This window comes from Hyaena hyaena, unplaced genomic scaffold, assembly GCF_003009895.1.
Source record: "Hyaena hyaena isolate Hyena2069 unplaced genomic scaffold, ASM300989v1 scaffold_1, whole genome shotgun sequence".
NCBI lineage: Eukaryota > Metazoa > Chordata > Mammalia > Carnivora > Hyaenidae > Hyaena > Hyaena hyaena.
Genome location: NW_024080633.1, coordinates 1,559,928 through 1,582,791, shown reverse-complemented (window position 1 = coordinate 1,582,791; position 22,864 = coordinate 1,559,928). Strand labels below are relative to the sequence as shown.

The window sequence follows — 22,864 nt, the reverse complement described above, 5'->3', positions numbered from 1 at the left end:
CAAGAATGCAAAGGTCCAGTCTCTGTGCTCGGTGAGGCCCAGGCCCAGCGCGCCCCCTGTCCTCTGATTGTCATGAATCCCTTTGCTACTCCACACCTGTCCTTAGAATGCAAGCTCTCTGTTTGGGTTATGCGTGTGGTCCCTGTCTCATGAAACCAAAAGATACAAACTAAAGCAAATACCGTAATCAATAACCCTAAGTCAGCCACTGGACGGACATGACTGACCTCATTTTAAAAAATGTTTATTGGGGCGCCTGGGTGGCTTAGTCGGTTAAGCATCCGACTTTCGCTTAGGTCATGATCTCGCGGTTCGTGGGTTCAAGCCCCGCGTCGGGCTCTGTGCTGACTGCCAGCTCAGAGCCTGGAGCCTCTTTCAGTCTGTGACTCCCTCTCTCTCTGACCCTCCCCTGCTCACGCTGTCTCTCGCTCTCTCCTAGAAATAAATAAAACATTAAAAAAAAAATTTTTTTTTTAATGTTTGTTTATTTATTTTGAGGGAGAGAGTATGAGCAGAGGAGGGGCAGACAGCACAGAGCCTGATGTGGGAATCAATCTCACGAATCATGAAATCATGACCGGAGAGAAGTCAATATTCGAACGCTTAACCAACTGAGCTGCCCAGGTGCCCTGACCTCATTTGTTTTAGACAATACCAATAACACTGTGTAGAGATAATACTATTTGCCCACAGCCTTGCACATAGTGAAGACTGAAGTCATAGACTTAAACCAGAGTCTAATACTTCTTTTTCCAAGCAACATGCCTTCTTAACCATAGTTTCCAGTATTCTCTAAGATAATCTTATTTTCGGGGCGCCTGGGTGGCTTAGTCGGTTAAGCGTCCGACTTTCGCTTAGGTCATGATCTCGCGGTTCATGGGTTCGAGCCCCGCGTTGGGCTCTGTGCTGACTGCCAGCTCAGAGCCTGGAGCCTCTTTCAGTCTGTGACTCCCTCTCTCTCTGACCCTCCCCTGCTCATGCTGTCTCTCTCTCTCTCTCCTAGAAATAAATAAATTAAAAAAAAAAAAAAACATTTAAGATAATCTTATTTTCACCTGGAAGTCGTTTGGGGATGGCAGTGACTATTTTCGTGACCCGGGGTCACATCGTGGGTAATCTTCAGACATCTCTCCTACCTATTATTTATGTGGCTCTTGAACATTTAAGGTTATTGCAAAAAAAAAAAAAAATGTGCTGGAAAGTGCTTCACATAATGTTCTGCTAGGTAGTCTCATTTTTCTCAAGAGTAGTATAATTTTAATAAATCAGGCCTTAAATTGTTTCCTCTCATACTGTTACTCAGAGCCTATGTTAGGAGGGTTATTATTGAGGAGCACATGGGTGGCTCAGTCAGGTAAGCATCCGACTCTTGATTCTGGCTCAGGCCATGATCTCACAGTTTGTGAGATCAAGTCCCACATCGGGCTCTGTGTTGACAGCTCAGAGCTGCTTGGGATTCTCTCTCTCTCTCTCTCTCTCTCTCTCTCTCTTCCCCTCTCCCCCCAAAACACATACTCATACCTGCTTGCTTGCTTGCTCTCTCTCAAAATAAATAATTAAAAAAAAATAATGCTTTGTTACATCCACACAGCACAGCGTCTTCACACACATCTAATGAAACCTCGTAACAATCCCAGAAAGGCAGGCATGCAGATGTTTTTATTCCCATTAAACAGATGTGAAGAGGGAGACTCCTGAGATAAGAAACCTGACTTGCCAAAGAGCTGAGACCTGAATCAGAGTCTTCAAACTCCTTATGGCATATCCTGCCACACCTTGAACTCTCAAATACCCTCAGAACTCGCAGTAAATCAAGTGTGACTGAAATCAATAATTCCAACATGCAGTGGCAGGAAGCCTCAGAGACAACAGTGAAAGGAAACAGACAACACACGCAGGCAGTCTGGGCTGCCGGTCCTGCACGGCCATCATGGCACGGTGGAGCCTTGGCGGAGTCACCGAAGCGCTCCCTTGCTCCCCTACACTGTTTGATGCTCCGTTGTCCTGGACACTCGGCTTCAGATATTAGCAAAGCTTAGGTAAGGAGGAAGAGGTGCTTGGTGGTCTTAGGAAAAGACGCTGACTTGGGACGCTTGGATTGTATTTTGAAGCCTAAGGAAGGCAAGCTAGCCATGGCCTCTACAGGTCATTGTCTGTTATCTATTAAGTGATAGATACCAACCCTGTAAAGTCTCATGAGAGATGTTTAGTTGTCTTCATTTTATGCTCGCCTAGAGTGAACAAATGTTGCTTCCTTGATGACGATGCCACATGTATTAGAGTGTGGACCATTTCAATCTCTGTGTTGTGCAAGAGGAAAGTGAGGTGTTCAGGAGATTAAATACCTTGTCCAAGGTCATACAGCAGGTGACAGAACCGAGAAACGAGCCCTTTTCCTATGACTTCCAAGCTTGAGTGTTTGACTGCGAGGCTGTCATTCTGTTGACTCTACACCATGGGAGGCTACTGTGTATTCTTGTCCTCAAAGTTCATGGTTTGGGATCTGTTCATTGTTTTGCAGATATGCTAATCATATCAGAGCAGACACCACTGAGTGGATAATGGAAGAATCAGCTAGCTATAGTTTATTAATTTTCCACTATGAGAGAAAATTGGCCCCAAAAATGTTTAGCAAAGAAGATGCAAGTCGATAATGGAGAAGTTCCACTGTCTCTTATTCTCTAGGTGAAAGGAAGGGAGGGGTTTCTTATATGAAAGGATGGTAGATCTCCTGCCTCTCAGTTCCTTCCCCAGGTTGTCAGTACCTTCAGCACTGGCCGTGGGAATCCCAATATTGTCAGACCACTACACAGAAAACCTTGTGATGAATAGCTCCTTCTCCCAGCACCTTACTTCTGTTGATGAAGATCAATAGAACCCTATCATGTATTTTGATCTCAAATTCAGTAGAAACCCCAGGGATCACTTTGTCCTTTGTTCAATTAAGAGAGATGGCCAATAATCTTCTGGCAGCTATTATTTCACCCACTAGGGAAAACTGTTGAACATATCATTTGCTACAGTATACATCCATTTCTTTATAAACACAGAGGAATTTTTCCTCAAATCTCAGCACAAGGACTAGTTTGTATGGATCTTACCATCCCAGCAGTTTATAAAATAATTCTATTCTTTTCTTTACATTGGCTGGTAGGAAGCTCTGAGCCAAATTTGCAGCCCATACACCCCCCACCTGAATGGTATTCATTCTCTTTCTCATCCTAACACTCAACTTCATGTTAACTTTCTGAATGCTCTGGAGTTTCTTTCTTTCTTTCTTTCTTTTTTTTTAATTTTAAACTCTATTATAATGCATCTCAAGCTTTGTTATGTATCCGAATTCCCAGGAGGGCCTGTAAAAACTCAGATTCCAGGGCCATTGCTGAGTTTCTGACTCAGCAGGTCTGGGATGAGGTCCAAGAATTTGCATTTCTATCAAGCTTCCAGCTGATGCTACTGCTGCTGGCCTGGGGATGCCGCCCAGAGAACAGCTGCTGTATCCTTTCTTCCTGAGCTACTTCAAGTCCTTTTTGGAAGGAGGCAAGGTAGAAATTAATAGATGATGATTAAATAGATAAGAAAATGAAAAACTCTGTCATTGGCCTCTAGGGCACTTGAATTTTTTGATCCTGGTCCAAAGGGTTATATGTCTGCTTGTGAAATGCGGTCTTATTAAATTAGGTTCATTGTGCCAATTTGTCTGGCTCTTTTTTGTAGCCTAATTCTTTCATCCAAAAACTTGGCTCTTCCTCCTGAATTTGTATCCTCTGAAAAATGTGGTTATCACACCTCTTACTTCTAGGTTCAAACTGCTGATAAAAATATAGTCACATTCTTGGTGACTTACGGTGTTTGTAAAGCTCATGAAGGATGTTGTGGGAGGGAATCTAAAATGTAAGACTAGGGGCACCTGGGGGGCTCAGTTGATTGAGCGTCCGACTTCACCTCAGGTCATGATCTCACAGACTGTGGGTTCGAGCCCCGTGTCAGGCTCTGTGCTGACAGCTCAGAGCCTGGAGCCTGTTTCGGATTCTGTGTCTCCCTCTCCCTCTGCCCCTCCCCCGCTCACACACTATCTCCCTCTGTCTCTCAAAAATAAATGAACGTAAAAAAATTTTTTTCAATGAAAAATAAAAATAAATAAATAGAATGTAAGACTAGCTGACATGTTTTTAGTTTCTTGAAATCAGGAGCTCTTATGATTCTCTGAAACATCTCCAAGACCCTTCAAGTTCATGTATGACAAGTATTCAAATAAGACCATGAGGCCACAGTCTTTGTGGGTGATGGCCGGCCATCCCCTTCCCCCATAGTGGTAACTGCTGACCACAGAGGGTGCAGCTTGACTGAGCCTCTAGTACAATCATTTTCTGGACGCATGTCATGATGGTGTTTATATATATTTTTTTCCCCCGCTACATGTATATATCTTGGCTTCAGCAATGAGAGCTGCTTTAGCCCATGCACATATGCTCATGTGCCCTTAGGGTTAAGAAAAACTGTTCAGGTAGCCCAAAGCCTGCTGTTCCCCTAAAGAAGGAAGGATTCGTGCTTCTTTTTTTTTTTAATTTATTTATTTTTGAGAGACAGAGAGGGACAGAGCATAAGCAGGAAAGGGGGAGAGAGAGAGGGAGACACAGAATCCGAAGCAGGCTCTAGGCTCCGAGCTGTCAGCACAGAGCCCAATGCAGGGCTTGAACCCACAAACTGCGAGACCATGACCTGAGCCGAAGTCAGACGCTTAACTGACTGAGCCCTCCAGGTGCCCCAGGGATGGACTCTTTCTGAGAAAGGTTCTCCTGTAGGGCTTCGTGACAGGTGGAGGGGCCCCCGGAAGCTGGCAGACATCTAGAAACCCCCATTCTGGTTTCTCTGATGATGGGGCATGGGGAGAAAAAGAATTCTCTGTGGCTCCTAATTGTGGCTAGATAACATTTATGGGACACTTATGTTTCCTAAGCATAATTTTTTATGGCAACCATAACAATGCTAAGAGATAAGCCCTATTACCACATTTTCCAGAGATCAGAGCCGAGGCATGTCGAGGTTCACGAAGCCATGGTGGGAAAGCAGGCAGCATGAGTCCAGAGGCAGTACTTTGCTTTGCTTCTGAGAACCCACCACTCCATCTTCCTAGTTACAGAGGGGGACTTCTCAATTCATCCGTCACATTGAGCACTTACTATGCACTGAGTATTTGGATATCCAGAGTGAATGGGGGGCCCAAAATTATAAAAGCTGATTACAGTATGGTGTGATGGGTGGCTTTATAGTTCAGGCAGAGAGCTCACACGGCCACCAGGACATGAGCTGTCCCACAAGATAACTATGATGTCAGAGCAATGGCTCCAGAAGCACTTCCCCAAGGAATTCTTCCAGTGGTCCTCTGCGATCACGATGGCTACATATAGACCCTCAGCTTTAGCCCTCTGGTTCCTCCTCAAGCTAGCTGCTTGAAAGCCTTGAGCCTTAGTTTTCTTATCTCAAAAATGGGACAGCAATATGCTCCCACTTTGGGGTGTTGGTGTGGAGTGTATGTGACAGTATGTGTAAAACAGAAGGCCTCACACACAGGAAGCGCTCCATAAATGTGAGCTGCGGTTATTGCCACCACCGCCCCACCCCCACCATCTCCACACTGAGAAGGTGCCGCGTGTCAGCTTCCGTGGGAAGCAGACCCTGAGACTGAGGTTTGCATGCAGGAGGTGTGAGGGGGAGAAGGCTGGTATGCGTGTGAGGCAGCTGGGCTGGGTAGAGGATGAAGTCAAACACGGACTTAGTAGTAAAAAGGACTCCATTTATCCGTGGAAAGTTCCAGAGCTAAGACTGCCCCTCAGGTCGTCATGAATCAAGGCCAGGGGACTAGGCTTTTATACCCTTGGATGAGAGCTGCCTCCAGGGAGCGAGCGCAGCCTTGGGCAAGGTGGCTTCCTTCAGCGGAGGGCAGTGCCTAAGCAGGGGCGCAGCTGTGAGTGATCGATGGGCCGCCATCACTCCTGGTCCTAAAAGGGGGTTCTGGGCAGTGTACCCCAGCATCCACTACAAGACAGGTGGCACATTCTTCCCTTTCAGGGTTTTATTCCCTTGTGGGCACAGAGCAGTTGTCCCTGGTGCTGAATATTTTGAAGCTCCTTTGTATGGTGGTCCCTGAGGAGAGAGTTCAGGCATTCTTACAACTAAGGCAGGCAGGAGAACGAAGAGAATGAGAGCTTTGAGCCGGGACCTGAGAAAATACGAGGAAAGGGAAAGGCAGGAATTGAAGAGATCAAAGCACCGAGAAAGGGACAGAGACTTAGGAAAAATGAGAAAGGTGAAGGCAGGTGAGTTGTCAAAATACATGCAGGATTAGGAAATTGCTTGGGAAGGTCCGTGAAAAATCAAGAGTTCGGGGCTTTCTATGGGTCTGTGGGAAGTCGGAGGTCCCAGAATGCTGGACGGGGTGTAGACGTCAAGGAGAACGTGTCAAACTCCAGGTGGGAAGTCGGGAATACCCTGGGTTTGGGCGGCATCAGCGCTGACCTCTGCCAGGTCCTGGAAGAGCAAGAAGGCCCCGAACCGGGAGGCGCGCCTTCGTTACTCTACCCTCGCCTTGCTGCTGCTGTGCTCATCAGAGCATTGAACTCCAAATCCAAGCAGGGGCAAAGAAGCAGATGTGTGAGGCATTCCCTTATTTCCCCAGAACTGACGATTTTGTTTTTGTTTCTCCATCTCAGCTGATAACTTGAGAAAGCCCAGGACAAAAGGCATTGATCTCAGAAAATCTAGCTTCCAATTCCTTTCTTTTTCCCCCTTTCCTTTTTGGGCTTGTGTAAGTACCTGTTTCGTTATCTCAAGACTGTGAGAATACACTGATACTAATCTGCTAGGGGAGGGGAAAAAAACGCTCATTGTCTAAAACAAGGACACCTTTTATGCAAATCTCAAATGGCATCTCTCATTTGAGAGCAGCCAGAGTTGTCCTGGATGGACCTCAGGATAGAGAAGCCACCTGTGTTCGATCAGACACCCCTCTACCCATCGCGGCCCCGTGGTTCCCACCACTGGACCCCCACTGTCCAGCCCACCCTCTCTCACCACTGTTTTTAGCTAAACAGACCACTGCAGCCATTTGAGACATACAGAGGCCTCTGACACATTTGATGTTCTCTGTAAAACACCATTTTGCTTGTTAAGTCAATAATACTGTCGTTGCCCCACCCAGATCCCCTTATCCACAAAATCAGGATGATGATGAGGGCAGCACAGGTTGGTCTCTAGTTGTACAAGTCAGTTTTATTCTCTCTGAGAGAGGAAATATATTCAAATCCTGTGTCCAAATTAGTATTCAAAACACATTCCCGTCGTATTCCAAACATGGCACAAAATGGCCAGTGATTGAAAATCTAAATATCAAGAGCCAGCTTTCAACAGAAACAGAAAAGTGTGGTACATATGGGCTCAAGACAAGCTCTCCTTGATGCCAAGACTAATCCCTTTATTTTGGGACCTGGAGTTATTTATTTACTCTCAGCCTCTCCTGAGGACACAGCAGGGATTCGTTCCTAAGAAGGTTTCTAAAAAGGTTACAATCTCTATGTTCCATGTTAGATGTTGACCAAGTCATTGACTTCAAACAGGTGCCTGGCAGAGATTGGTTATGTAGAACACTCAATCTAATTCAATTTAAATTCAGCGAGCCCCTCTGTGGCTTGGGGCTTGGCTCTGCCATAATGTTACAGCAGGGACAATGGTATCTCTGCTTCCCAGGAGTTCAGAGATCAACAAATAAATGACTACGTGGTGCGACAGTCCCCTTAACAAGGGATAGTACAGAGGTCATGGCTAGCACAGAGGGCAGTTACTGACTCACTCAGCAGGAATCACAGAGTCATCCCCAAGAAAGCATCACTTAGGAAAGGGTGCACTCTGTGCTCATGTTCTCCCAACCTCGTCTGCCTCATCCCACCTCTAAGCGGAGGGAGAAGGCAGGGTCAGACAGGGCAAATCACTTCCTGCCTGACTTCTCACTGGAGACCCAGAGGGGCGGGGCCCCACACAGAAACAGCCCATTTTTGCTAGACCGGGACATTATCCCCCAAGTCATTGCTGCTGATAAAATCAGCATTTAGTAAAACCGTTGTTTCAGTCGAGGGGAAAATGCGGTGAAGTCTAGAGTAGCAAACTGTGCAACAGAACATTCTGCAGCAGTGGAAATGTTCCGCATCCGTGCTGTCCACTATAGTGGCCGCTGGCCGTATGTGCTTACCAAACACTTGATATGTGGCTAGAGTGATTAAGGAACTGAACTTTTAATTTTAGTTAATTAGTATATAAGTGTAATTAGCCTGAGAAGGAAGCGGGAGCAGCATCACTACCCTATTTTCTTCCCCATAGATTACGAGCAACTCCAAGGCAGAGTTTGTCTTGAAATCCACCTCTCTCACTACTTAGCACAAGGCACATTCTGGTCTTGCAAAAAAAATGATTCCTCCACTTTAGAGATCAGTAGGAAAATAGCTAGGAACGATTCAAGCTCTTTCCTTCCTTCTTGCTGAGGGGAATGATCTCAGCCAGGCTCGGTGCTTTGCCTTGTTGAGTCTGTTGAGTAGCAGGAAGGGTGGAGGAGGACTGAGAAGATCAAAGTCCTGCTTGATTGATGTGCTTTGGGAAAAGCAAAGATTTACTTCTGGAAGATAAAAGAATAGGTGTGAAAGGTGAGCAGAGATAAATGTACAAGTCAAGAGATCTAAGGGTAGGATTTATAAGTCTGGGGGTGTTTGAGGAGCACCAGGGGCCAGGTTAGCAGGAGGCATGGCAGATGGAGATGGAAAGAGGACATTTTTGAGGGGTTTTTCTCTGTAGCACAAACGTGACCCACTTTGGGGTTTTCCAAAGGACCCAACAGAATTTGACCATGCTTTGAAATTATATTGGAAGTCGGGCTTCTATTCAAGAGCGAACAGACTCAACTACATCAAGGATGCAAAAGAGAAAAGGAAGAACAGAAAAAGCAAAGACAATGATAAAAGAGCAAAAAGAAGTTGAGTCTCTCACATGTGCTATTGGCCCCGGACAGAGAGGTTGAAGCTCCTGGGGAGTGGGTGGGTGAATTTTGCCTTTGCTATACATTTCCTATGAAGGAGCATCCCAGAGGAAAGGACCATCTCCTCTACGGTCAGACAGAGAAGGTTCTCACAGATCTGAAGGCAGATAAACTTGGAAGGGCTGTTTCAGGAAGGTGGGCACGTTGCTAGCTGCATTTAGCCACCCGGGTTCTGGCTGCAAGGTGCCGACTCCAAGTTTACGACAAGGTCCCCAGTAAGTACAGTGTTAGTGAATTTAGCTGGGAGGTCTAAAAAGAATCCATTTACAAGGTCATTCAGACTAATCATAGAACAGTGGGTTTAATAGCTCCCCATTAGCTGATAGAACTAGGTGTAATATAGACAAATAAAAAACAATTCTTTCTGATCTTTTTTTTTTTTTTTAAAAGAAAGTCTGTAACTTGATGGATAGTCTGTGCAAAGAAGTGCGTGGGTCTGTGTTGGGAGGAAAGGGAAGGGACCCTAGAGCACAGGTTGAAAGCCTCATCAGTTTAGTGCAGGACTCAGGCTGTCTGGACCAGCGGCGCTGCCCCAGCGTGTTTCTGTGTGCATGAAGAGAAGCTAAGCTTTCTGGGGAAAAGAAACTAATCCTAAGGGAAATAGGAGTTGGGAAACCTAAGTCTAGATGAAGACACGTGTGGCAGTACAAGGGGGGAAGAGGCTGGATGCCCATATGTGGTAGATGCTTCTGGCAGATCACCCTTCACCTCCAGGGACTTGAGTCTAGGAGAGAGCAGGGAAAAATGGGTATGAAATCCATGAAGATGAAGCCCTGGAGAGAGACCCGGGCTCAGTCAACTTCAGCTCTCTCTGTCTCATTACTTGCGTGATCTTTGGCAAGTTCCCTCACCCCTTCGATCCTGTGTCTTCATCTGTGAAATGTCTGGTACCCTAGAAATTCCTATAAAACACTTACATACTCAATAAAGGTCATTATGATAATAGTAATGATGAGTAATTAACGAAAGACTGTTACATGTATTGGCTCCGAACAGCAGAGGCATGCGTGCATAAGGTGGCATATGTTGCTTATAACCTTTCTAGATGGAGTAGAAAGGGTGAGGGTTTCTGAGTGTCAGGGCAACACCCCCTGGAAACCCTTGAACCCACCTGGCAGATTTTGAAGGGGGGAGGTCCTGAATACCTACCAAGGAAGGTAGGAACAGAGTCATGGACATATCGTTTGTTTTAAAAGACTGGGTTTTCTCCCCCAGTCATTTGAAACATGTATTTATTTCCCAGCATTCCTGAGCTATAACTGACCTATAACATTGCATGAGGTTAACACGCACAACCTAAGGATGTCATCTATATAGGTATCATGAAATGATGACCACAGGAGGTTTAGTTTAGTTAAAATCTCTTTTTAGCATCCAGGCTGCTGGGGCCGGGGTCCCCAGATAGACACGCATGGCAGGAATACTCGAGTAAGCACGCCTGGAATAACGGAATCACAGCCCCCAGACGTAGCATGGTGGGTTGTCTTCCAGATCCCTGGCCTCCGGCACTCGGTGCAGCGGGATGTCAATAAGGAGAAAATTACAGAGCATCTTGAGAAGTCAAAGACCCACATTTCCCAGCCTAGGGAAAGTAGTGATTAGAGAATTCAAAAAGTGAACATGCAGCTTCGAGAGAACAGATTGTATGAAGGAGGGGGAACACTGTCTGAAAACATAGCTCCTCTGGAGTCCTCTCGAGTCTCCACGAAAAGACCCACAAGCTGGAGAGCTACAGACCTCCTGTCAGAGGAAGCCGAGGTGACAGAGGGGAGCCTGAAGCCACACAGGTGCAGACCGGCTACCACCCGTATCAGGAAGGTCAATGCTGTTGGTATTTACAAGTGACAAGGCAACTTCTGTAGAAATGTACATCTAACATTTGGGGGGAAGTCAGTAATATATTTGCTCGTTCCTCAAACATTTATTGAGTGCCTACTGTTAACCAAACACCAGGCTTGATGTTCACCAGTGAAATGATAATAGAGGAAGTTTCTAAAATTTCCAAGATTACCAAAGAGACTTAAAAATGACAATGGGCCTCAAAGTTGAAAATATTATATACATGTCATTAAATGATTCAACAACTTTGTGCTGAGAAGGCAATGTCCCAGGGCAGGGAACGGAGCTGCCTTCCCCAGGCCCCTCTCTGATTCTTCATGTTTTATGGTGACCAAGAGTCTCCCTTCACCCATGATGGCTGCCATTTTGACCAGTTTGGTGTGTCTCTTACCCCCATCTTCTGGTAACTGCCCTCCATTCCTTTTAGAGTATGCCCCCACCCTCTAACACACACACACACACACACACACACACACTTTATGTGTTCCTGGTAGAGCAGTCAATCAGGGTGTCCCATTCTTCTAGGTCAGGGTTAGGGGGGCATGAGATGCAAATGTGGCCAATCCCAGCACCTCAACGCCTGGGGCCAGACAGAGAGAGAAAGACAGATCCAGGGGCTGATACGTGATTCATGGAGGGCCCTTAAGATTCCTTCCTTGATGTATGAAAATTGGGAGAAAAAAGTTCTCTCTGGGGCTTGCTAACCTCACAGAAGGCAGCTGGGGCGGAAGGCCACGGTCTCTCCTAGTCTCAGGAAGGAAGGTCATTGTAGGGGGAGCACATGAAGCTAACTCATGGCGAGAAGACCAAAGATGGGAGGGAAAGGAGAGGGGAGAGCCTAGAAGTCCAGAGGCAACTTCATCATGATGATCAGCATGGCTGAGATAAAGAAAAGAGAAGTCAGAGAAGTGACGGGTCTTCTTTTTGAAGATCTCTGTGCTTAGCCCGGCTTCTGGCCCGCAGGAAGAGCACAGTACATTTTGGTTCCGTTTCCTCTCTTGTTCCTTCAGGAATTCATCTGAATCTTCTTGTGTATGTCATGGCATGATAGCACTTCCTGTCTGGGCTCCTTTGGATGTTACAGTTTTGTACGCTTTGCAGTCTGAATAGGGACTCTATCCAGAAGACTTTATATAATGTATGGACTTTTTAATGTCCTACTCCTTTGCATCTTCTCCCTACCATTAGCATATATTAAACATATACTATGTGACAAGGACTTCATTCATTCATCAAGTATTAAAATGCCAACATCATTGCTAGATACTTTATACATGTTATCTCTTTTTATGCTCACACACACACACACACACACACACACACACAAAATCACCCCATGAGTACGATAATGGTGTCCATAGTACAGATGAGCAAACTGAGGTGAGACAGGTTTTCCTAAGGTCAGAGAGGTTGCTAAAATGGTCCTCCGATCCCATCTGGGTGTGTCGTCAATGCCAGCCCAAGAAATGAATCATTATCATTGCCTTCACAGAGGACCATTATCCTGCACTGGGCTGTTCACTGAAGCCGTTCAGCCCAGTCGGGAGTAAGAGGGCCCATTGCTTTCACCTGCGGAGGGGGTACAGGCTAGGGAAGCACTGTTTAGCATGCCCCTGGCTCCAGGACGATGATGGGGATGAGGCTTCACTGAGGGTTCAAGGATCACTGGCAGAATGAGACTGAGGACAGAAGCCCCCTGCATGTTTCCATCAGGGAAATATCATATCCAAAGATGAAACAGCCTCTTTCACCGAAGCATACATTTTGTCTCCTGGGCCTTCAAACATTAAATTGACTCATTTTAATACCATGGCTCCAGCCGATTTTCTGTGTGAGAGCACACACAGAGGAATCACGCCAATCTGAGATTGCATGCCCTCTATTCTTTCCCCGTGAAGAGGCTCTTCTTGTTTCTAATTAAACTTTTTCTTCTGTAACAAAGGCCAAGATGCCAAAAAAGATCCCCATTAAGAGAAGTGCCAGGGACTTGGGGTCGTGGGGGTGCCGTTCCCCCATGCCTGGGTGAGCTCTGTGGTCAGTGTTGGATGCCAGTGATGTGCCCAAAGGTCGTGGGATTTTGGTTCCTCTGTATGAGAGTGAACCAAACTCCAGAGGCTGGACCGTCCTGCACATCCAGCTGTCCTAGAAATCCCTACTGTCACCCTTCAGTGGGCACCCAGAGGGCCGGTGTGAGAGTAGCAATGGGTCAGTCCAAATCCATTCCGACCCTGGGAATAAGCTTCAAAAGCCAGCACCCTGCTCCCTGGTGCCAGTGTAGTTTGGAGGCAGAACAGCCAGACCAGGGACCAGAGGGTGGCATCAAGTTCCCACCCATCTTTTATAGCCTGAGTACTAATGAAGGAAATAACCTTTTTTGAGCACCTACTATGTGCAAGGAGCAGTCAGGACTTGACAGACTCTCACCTAGTCTTCATAGCAATACCAAAAAGCGAGTTTAATTACCAAAGGAAGGATATGGGCAAGCTGAAGGCAAGATTTGCTTAAGATGACACAGCCATGGTGAGGTCGGGTTAGGGTCTGAACTCACATCTGTTCTGGCTTCTCACTACTTCCACTTCAGCTCTCTTAGAAAGTAAGCATGATAATCTCATGGGGTTATGAGGGTCCGATGTAACGTGGAGAAGGATAATGAGCTTCGTGGCTGCAAAGACAAGTGAAGGGTAGGATGTGAGTAATTATCAGTCATCACTCCCTTTGCACGTCATGGGCCACCTGCCATTGCTTTCTGACCAGTGCTGATACCATTAAGATCAGGGTGCTATTTATGGGAACCTACTCTACATCCGCTGTTCCGTAAGATGTCCTATACTTTCTTTTTCTATGAAATAGAAGAAGCCCTGATTCTGGGCTTCCTTTCTTCCTCCAGTTGCTGGGTAGGCAGGAAGTTCATTCCATAAATGAAAGAAGAGAAAACACAGTCACCATCCCCAGCCCTCACCGGGGAGGACAGAGTTAAAGGGAAAATGCAAATTTTCATGAATAAATAAGATCTGCAAAGTAGCATCTCTGTCTCTGCATCACCAAGTGATGAGGCTCAATGTGACTCAGCACAGAGCCATCCTTTCCTGTCAAATGCTAATATCTCTATCCAACACAGAGCAATTCAGAACACTTTTGTTCCAGTCATCATGGTAGAGTGGCTTCCTGGCTTGGGTGTTAGAGACGCTCCAAGCAATTTCTGTTTTCTACACACTGGTGTCACTTAACCTCATGGACTCCATTTGTTTATTTGAATAAACACAGGAGAGATAATATTGCCCATATTTCATTAGATTGGCCTTATCAGTGACAGTTTAATGCTGTGTCGTTTTGGGCTATTCTACAGTCAAGTCGCCAGTGTAGCAATAGCCCAATCGAGGGGGCAGAGGAAGAAACTTGAATAAGTCTTGGGTAGATCCAAGGAGCGGTGATTGTGTTTCATCAGCATGGGTATTCCGGGCCAACAGTCACAGCAATCTGATCTTACATAGATCTCCAAAGGGCCCCATACATCAGCCAGGGAGGGAGAGTGGATGTGGTTTAGAAATACAAAGGGCCATTTTGGGGGTGGGGGGCAAGATGGCACTGTGCCATTTTGAGTCTTATCCATTATGCTTCAAATCAGTCAAATGCATTCATGGTTCTTTCTCTGTATTCCTGATTCTGGTCTTTGTGTCTGTCTGCCTCTGTCTACCTCTCGGTCCCTTACTGTCTCTCTGTCCTTTCCGTCTTGTGCCTTTGTGGCTGAATCTCTCTGATTTTCCCAAATATAAAGAGTCCAGGAACAAAGCTGACGTAGACTTTTACACTGCTCTTCCACGTAGCAATGTGTGATCTTAACATGTCTCTGAATATCAGTTTCCTGATTTAAAATGGAGATAGTAATATTGATATTGTTGAGTTGTCTTTAGGATAAAATGAAACAAAGTACATAGCAGGCAACTTAGTTCCTGGCCCCTAACAAGTGCTCAGTAACTGTCAGTTCCCTCCCATAGCTCAATGCACGCCACCCTCGTGACATGTCAGAAGCCCACCGTGTGTTGGCTTTCCTTTCGTGTGGCCTGCCCTCTGCCCATTTTCAGATCAGCCAATGTAGCCATGACCGGCTGGGACCATTTTTCATCCAACTGCTCTCATTCTAGCAGTTTCATGTGGCCTCTCTCTGTAAATCAGTCTGGGAAAATAAATGTCCCCAATCCATTAGTGCCTTTCCATCACAAGCCAATTTGAGCCACAAACCAGAGACAAGGCTTGTTAATGGCCACTTAAATATATTTCCACAGCCCAGCCTGGAGACCCTCAGCCTCAAATCCTCCCAGCTCCTGTCCAAGGAAAGCCCCACTGTGACAAGACTTCTGGCAGCAAAGGCATTGATCGAACCCTTAGCAGTTAATGGGGGGACCACGTACCCTGGTTTGCCTAGAACAGTTCTAGTCTGCTCCTGCTGGCCCAGAGTAACTATGAATAGTCCCCCTTTACTGCCCCCAAAAGTTCCAATTTGAATGATACTCTGTAGATGGTAGCTATGGAAACCAAGAAAAATAGTGTAATAATAGCTATCATTTATTGACCACTTGCCTATGCCACGCATCACCAAAAAGGTCTTCGTACACTGTATCTCATTTAAACTCGATTACAACACTGTAAAGCGAGGTACTATTATTATCTCCATTTTATAGACCAAGAAGCTCAAGTTTAGAGAAGTAAGCAACACGTTCAAGGTCAGCCAGCATAGAGGGTGATGTCTGTCCCACACTCAGATCCCTTTTGCCTGGGCAGCACACCCATCCCCCACCAGCTGGGAGTGCCGGCCACTCATGGCTCAGTGCAGTCCCCTCACCTCCTTTCCTCTTCCAGAGGAACAGCGCTCAAACAGAAGTCACCATTGCCTGAGAGGCTCCATGCCCCCACTCAGAAGGCATCCCGCGGCCCAGACCCCACCGACGATAGGGGTGGGGCTTTCCCTATTGCTTCGAGTCCAGATTGACTCTAAGGTGTAATTCATGCCCAGAACTCCTTACGGGATCGAGGGGAGATGAAATCCTTGCTTAGCTCCTTCCTTGTCCTGCTCCCCTTATTCCCATTTTCCCAAAAGCACCCCCTCAATCAACCACCTAGGACAGCATCCTTGTCTCAGGCTCTGCCTCAAGGTGGCAAGACCCATGACCTATGGTTAGCAAGAGGCAGGGCTGGGACTCCTGTCTAGAACGTTCTCACTCTTCATCAAAGACCAAATGTGACATGACGTTGCCTATAATATATATGTGATTAAAATGGCGGCCTCCAAGTTATCAAAGAAGTAAGTCATATAGGCATAGATATGACAACAGTGATGGTAACAGTCACAACAACTACTACTTATTTCGTGGCAGTCTCTTTCTTGCATCTGATCCTCGCTCAACTACATGAGGTTCATCTTATCTGTGTTTTGCAGTTGAGGCGTCACAAGTTTGGAGAGGCTGACATGTGACCACCGAGGTCACACAGATAGACAGTGGTGGGGCTTGGGCCTACATCTGGGTTCTTCTTCTTCCAAAGGCCATGTGCTATTTCTGCATGGCCACTTAAACCGCTTGCTGTGTAAATTGCTCAATGAAGGGTTGACTGCACCAGTTCCCCATCAGAGCTGATGCTCTTGTAACACATTAGAAGATTCTGTAATCCTTCCCACTCTGCCCTCCCCAAAATGGACACTCATTCTTTTCGAGCTGCATTTGACCGTCATGTCTCCATTTGGGGAGAAAAGCCATATTAATTTGGGAATAGCCTGAGAATGTTCTCCTAAGTCAGACATAAAAAAAATCAAAGGAGCCATATTCATTGAAGAAAGGAAGGCAAGCAAGCTGGCACTGCATTGCCAAAGGTCCAGACAGAGGTAAATCACATTTCTGGTGACTCTTTCACAGAGGGAGACAAAATGGAATAAAAGGAAAATAGCAGACAAGGACTCAGATCCTAACTGTACTCTCTGTGTGACGTTTTTAGCAAATTACTCAACATCTCCAAGCCTCAGTTTGCTCTACTATAATATCTATCTTCTTGCACCATCAATGAGAAGGGGTAAATGAGATCAAATATCCATTTCCTTGTACCTCTTCTCTTCCATTCCCCAACAATTTATGGAGTAACCAACTTGGACAGTCATTTGAGGTCTGAATAATACTAGTTCAGATGGACCAGGCTTTATTCCCAAGCAAATAGCATATCCTATCTGACGATAAAAGGTTTCCATTAAAAACAGAGAGCGCATAAAAGGGGGACCTTCATCCAGGAAGCCATCAGCTGATTCATAAAAATACAGAATGAGTCATCCAGGCTTCCAAGGCCAAACTTACAATCAGTGGGCATCTTTGGCCAGCCAATCCTAGCCCAGTGTAGGAGGAATGGCCCAGCGGGCAATCTTCTCAAACCGACTTCAATCCCCCCTTGCAAAACCGATTAACTCTGCTTCCAGCTTGGGGAAATGACAATCAATCCGGGCCCCTTGCAATACTGGATTCCAAATGTTCCCCCATGTCTGGTTGGCTTACTGAACAACCAGGGTGGGGAATCTGCAGTGATTTCAGTGTGTGTGTGTGTGTGTGTGTGTGTGTGTGTGTCCGTGTGCGCAGCTCCAATAAAGAACAGGCTTGTGCATCTGGCTTTGAAAATCAATCTCCTGGCTTTCATCTTGACATTTATTATTTCAAAATGCTTCAGTTCCTACCAGCCTCTATGCAATTAGCATAAGACTAGAGAACCCAGACCTATTTGTACTGCAAATGATGATCTTTTCTTTAAAAAGTAGCTTCAACATTTTTACTCTCTGAACATACCCTCTGACAAAAAGTCCTAGAATCCTATTTGGATGAAGGGTCATAAATTATATATACACATCCATGTATAGATCATCTTTCTAATCAGTGGTAGAGAAAGGAGAATTACCAATGCAGAGTTTTAGTTTTACGAGATGTTCCTCCACCTGCAAGTTAAGAAAAATAATGACTCTATCATCCCCGTCCAAGCGTCTTTACTCAATCCATTCATTCAGCAATAACTTAGTCCTTCAGCAGTAACTGATGCTGGACAGACTGTGTTCCAAGCACTATGCTACACATTGGGGATTTGTTGGTGAAAAGGGCAGATGTAAGTGCTGCCTTCTGGGATCAATCAGCTTGGTTCAGCAGCGTTAACAAAATAGAACTGCATAGGATCCCCCAGTTTGCAAAAGCCTCTTCCCTTACCCTGAATTCCCAAAAGTCGTGTTTGGAGTCGACTATGACCAGCTACATGTATGAAAAGCAAATCAGAAACCTGTGCCTGCTTCTCTTGACAGCCGCCTTCCACCCAGCCACGGGAGTCCAGCATCTGCTCTTAAAGCAGCGACTGGGAGAGAATCTCCTCTGCATTTTTCTTTGCATCTGTTCCCAGAGTCCAGGTCTGGGATTTAACCTAGGGACAGGTAGGCTGACTGCTGCTTTCAGGGGAGCGGTGTCTGCTGGGGACTTTAAAACCCGGACACGAGAAAGGGAAGTCTGTCTCAGTGTGCTGAGGGCAAATCTCCCCGTGGGAAGCCCTGCTGCATAAAGAACTCAGAGCTTGGATCCAGTGAACGCTCTGGGTTGAGCCCTGCCTCCTAGAACTTCAGAGAAAGGATCACAGAGTGACAGCACAGAGAGAGGGTTAGGCGCTCGAGGGGAATCCCAGCCGGGCCTAACTCAGAAGTTCCCCCAGGAGGAGTGGGGACTAGAAAGGCACTCAGACTGCTGAGCTCCTTTCGAGATGTGGGGAGAAGACTACCCGTTGTTTGTTTTTCCTCTTCGGAGAAGCACAGAAGAAGAGAATGCGCTGGCGGGGAAGAGGGAGCCTTGGCCTCACCCCTGACCAAGCTCAGAGGCTCCAGGACCTAACCCCCCGACCCCTCCAGCTACCCGGCGCCGTTCCCCATACCCAGAGGGGCAGAGTGCAGGAGTGCGAAGGGAGACCGCACTTCCCCAGCTCTCACTCGGTCGCCAGACCCAGCAGGACTACAGCATAGAGGCTTAATTAAGAGTATCAAATCCTGGCCAGGTCAGTGAATGGCGGCAGGAAGATCTTGGGCAAATCATTCTTTCTGCGCCCTGTGAAACGTGGACAATGACGGTACCTAACTAACTCATTGGGTCCCAGGCAGTATTAAATAAGATCGCAGTAGCCAAAACTCTAAAAACGATGGCTGGCACACAGTCATCCGGAGGTTATTATCACTCTTCCACCGTGTTCTCAAACTCCCTCTCCCGGCAGCTGAGCTGTCCTAACCGACGGAGACCCTCGCTGCGCAGTCTTCCAGACCCCGGGCGCTGGGCGCCACCATCCACCCTGTTCCTCCCCGCCGAGAGCTCACAGTCCCCTCTGGTCACCCCTAGCTCCGGCTTGGAGAGGGCGAGGGCCACCTCGCGGCACCCTCCGCAGCGTCAGCCGGCCGCCGGCCACGGGGAGGCTCTGGGACCCGCGGGAGGGCGCGGAGGGGGCGCCCACGGCCGCTCCTGCCCGCGCAGCGGCCGCGCCGAGGCTCCGCCGCCCCCGCCCCGGGAGCGCCGAGCGCGCAAAGAGAGAAAGCGAGAAAGACGCGGATACTGGACCAGGCTTTGACGCGGATCTTGAGCTCGCCGTCCTGCGGCTCGGGCATGGCCTTCCTGGTGACCCGCAGCTTGTTGAGCCCCCCGAAGCCGGCCAGCACCACGGCGCGCATCTCCTGGGCGTCCCCGAGGCGGTGAGAACCGCCGCCGCCCTCGGCAGGCTCCTTGCCTGCCTCCTTCTCGATCATTTGCTCCGTCTCCTCCGCCTTCTCCACGCCTTCCTTGGCCATGGCGCTCGGGGGCGCGGGGCGCACGGGCTGCGGCGGCTGCGGCGCGGGGGGCTCGGGCTCGGCTCCCGCGGGCTCCTCCTGTTGAATGTGGGATGCTCGGCTGTGCAATGGCTGCAGCCTCTGCGAGCCGCGCGGAGGGCCCCAGCCTCCGCCGTAATCCTCGTAAGAGCCGCGCCCCCGCCGGCCCCACCCCTTCGCCCCACCCTCGCTCCCCGCCACTCTTCCCTGCCCAAGCGAAGCCTCGACTCCGGTTCCTGAGCCAGTCTCAAACGGGGCTCTCGATCGCAGCCCCAGAGCCCAGACTTGCCCAAGACTCGTGAATAAAGCACGCAAAGAGGACGCCTTGTCCTACGCGGGCGGCGCAGTACTTTGTTATTTACGGCGCAGGCTAGGCGCCTGGAAATGGACAGAGACGAATGTCTGGGCCTGGAGGATGCCTCCCGGAGACAGGGCTGCCTCCTCTCGCAGGGATCTGCGGGGGCAGGCGGCTAAGACGGGAAACGGGGCAAGTTTCCCAGATCGCAGGTGCTGGCTGGAAGGGCAAAAAGGTTAGGGAAGGAGGAAACGAGAAATCCCACTTACCCCCTGAAGAGTCTAAACCAGGGTCTCTTTCACTCCAGACTGTCGGGGTCAGCGCACGGATGCTCTTTACCGACCAGGAGCTCTTGTGACGGCCAATTCTCACCACCCGCACCATTTCCAGCCATCAAAGAGGAGTCAGAAAAGAATCCGGTACCAGAAAAGGATCCTTTTTGTTTTGACCACCAGAAGATCATTGTGCGTCCTGTCCCCAACACACACACACACACACACACACACACACACACACACCACGACCCGGGAACTGGCTTTTGGGGTTTTGTCATGAGTCCTTTGAAAAGGAGCTTATAGAGAAACTTGGACTTTTTAGAAAAACGACGGGCAGGAGGGGGTATTGGAGGGGGGTATGGGGGGCGGGGAGATTGCCTTTCGGCTGTTTAGAGGAACCTCTTAATAGAGGAGTGGTGGATGTATATTCTATTCCCGCGCAAACACCGCCACCTTTGGGACCTTGGGCGACTCATTCCACCTCTCTGATCCTCAACAACTTCATCCATAAAATGGGTACATTAATTTTGTGTATTTGCATTGTGCTAAGTGCGGGTGTGGATAGGACTTTCAGTGACACATAGTCCTTGCCTTTAAGGAGCTTATTCTCAAGCATGAGGCAGGAAGGACACAGCCAAGAAATGGAAATGACACAGTGAGTGAATGGTATGGAAACCTCGTTTCCATAGGTTGGGTCTGCATCCTTTATGGTAAACTCTCATAGCAGTTTGTAATTATTTTTTTTTATATGATCACCTGATAATTACTGTCTATTTCCTTTTTCCAACTGTGGGCAGTGGTGACTTCTGCTTTTATCCAGCATGGTTTCCCTGGGGCTTAGCACATGATTGGTGCATGGTAGAAAATGCTCGGAAGAAAAACCACCCTTGTGGATGAATGAATGAGTCAGTGAATGCAGATGCTACTGGGGTAGCCCAGAGGAGGGAAGTTGGCCATGGAGCTGGAGAGCTCCTCATGGAGGTGCAGACATTTGAGCCAGAACTTGAAGGATAAGCCAGGTTCCTCAGCTGGGGAAGATCCCAAGCACATTCAAACACATGGAAAGGTTAACAGGTGAAAGAAGACACTGTTGATCTGTGTGGGCTGTGTATCAACTGGGGTTAGCAATCAGTGGAGACTATGAGGAAAGATTGCTTCAAACCAGGTCTTGAAGTGTTTTACGTATCATGTTATAAAATTTAAAACATAATCACGGAGGCCACTGAAGGCTTAAAAAAACAAAAGCCAGGGAATGGCATCATTGTGTTTTAGGATAATAGCTTTGGCAGTAAGTGGGTAGTAGATTAGATGTTAGACTTGCTGGAAGCCTGGAGGTCAGTCAGAGACTATGGTGCAGACATAAATAAACAAGTAAATAACAAGAGCCTCAGTTGAGGCAGTGGCTGGGGGGATGGAAGAGGGGATGGGTAGGAAGCGGAATAGACCAGGCTGGTTAGTGAACTGAACATGTCATTGTAAACCCAATTATGAACCCAAATTAGGAAGCCTGTTTCTATCGTGAAATATAGCTCTTAGGCTGGATTCTCTCCTGAAACAAGACTTTGAGTGCCAGTGGTTTATTTTGGAGGTAATCCCAGGAAGCTCCCAGCAGGAAGTAGGAAAGTGAGACAGAGAAGCCAATCCAGGGTGCATTAATTAGGAAGTGAGCACAGCCACAGAGGGGACTCAAACCCACAGGAGACCCTTGTGGAAGGGTCAGAGTTGCCCCACCCAAGAAGCGAGGGCATGGGTATTTATCACTAAATTTTCTGCGTGGCTAAGGGCTATTCCTGGATATATGAACTCCCTGGGACTTCCAGCCTCCCCCATGCACCTGGGCTGAGAGAATGCCCAGCACAGCACTTTGGATGCTTTCCATAGGAAGTCATTGTCTTGCATAGGGAACGGTGAGTTTGAGAGGGATATGGGTTTGAGGCTGATAACATCCACAATATACGATATTATTTTGGGGTATCTACTGTTCTGGACACTTCAGGTATGTTTTGTAATTTGATTCTCAGAATAGCTTTATTAGGGAAGCATTATTGTTCCTGCTTTATAGAAGAGGAAACTGAGTTTAACATCAATGCCCTTAACATCTCATCATGCATGTTTCTTTGAATGGGCCAAGCCAGTTCGGCTCCTGAATAATAATACTCCATGGATTTTTAATGTTCCCTGCTCATTTATGGGCCTCCTAATATCTCTGTCCCACCAAAATTCTTTGCCTTCATCCTGAGGGTTTTCCTTTAGCACTAGTAAAGCAAATCTACTTTGCAGTCAGCACGTAGCATGCTTAAGAAAAATTGTTTGCCTTATATGTTAAAGGAAATATAATTACTCCCTCCAAGGGAATCTTCTGGCTGTTTACAAACCCCAAATTTTAATTGGTATGCAGCTGATTGTCACAACAACGGAGAGGAAGCATACTCCAGTCTTTGTCGCTCAGGGAGGAAAACCTTCCTCTGAGTCCTGTATACCATGATTTGGATTGTTAAGTATTCCCAGACCTGCTCCTCTCCGGCGGA

At 47.4% G+C, this 22,864-nt stretch overlaps 1 protein-coding gene across 1 annotated transcript in view; it reads right to left on the bottom strand.

Annotated features, from left to right (window-relative positions):
- Window positions 1-19,804, bottom strand: part of VAT1L (vesicle amine transport 1 like) — a 150,871-nt gene extending 131,067 nt beyond the window's left edge. The window contains exon 1 of the mRNA XM_039223466.1: window positions 19,522-19,804. Within this exon, the coding sequence (XP_039079397.1) occupies window positions 19,522-19,748 (227 nt within the window). The 5' untranslated portion in view covers window positions 19,749-19,804. The remainder of the gene's footprint in view (window positions 1-19,521) is intronic.
- Window positions 19,805-22,864: the final 3,060 nt, after the last annotated feature.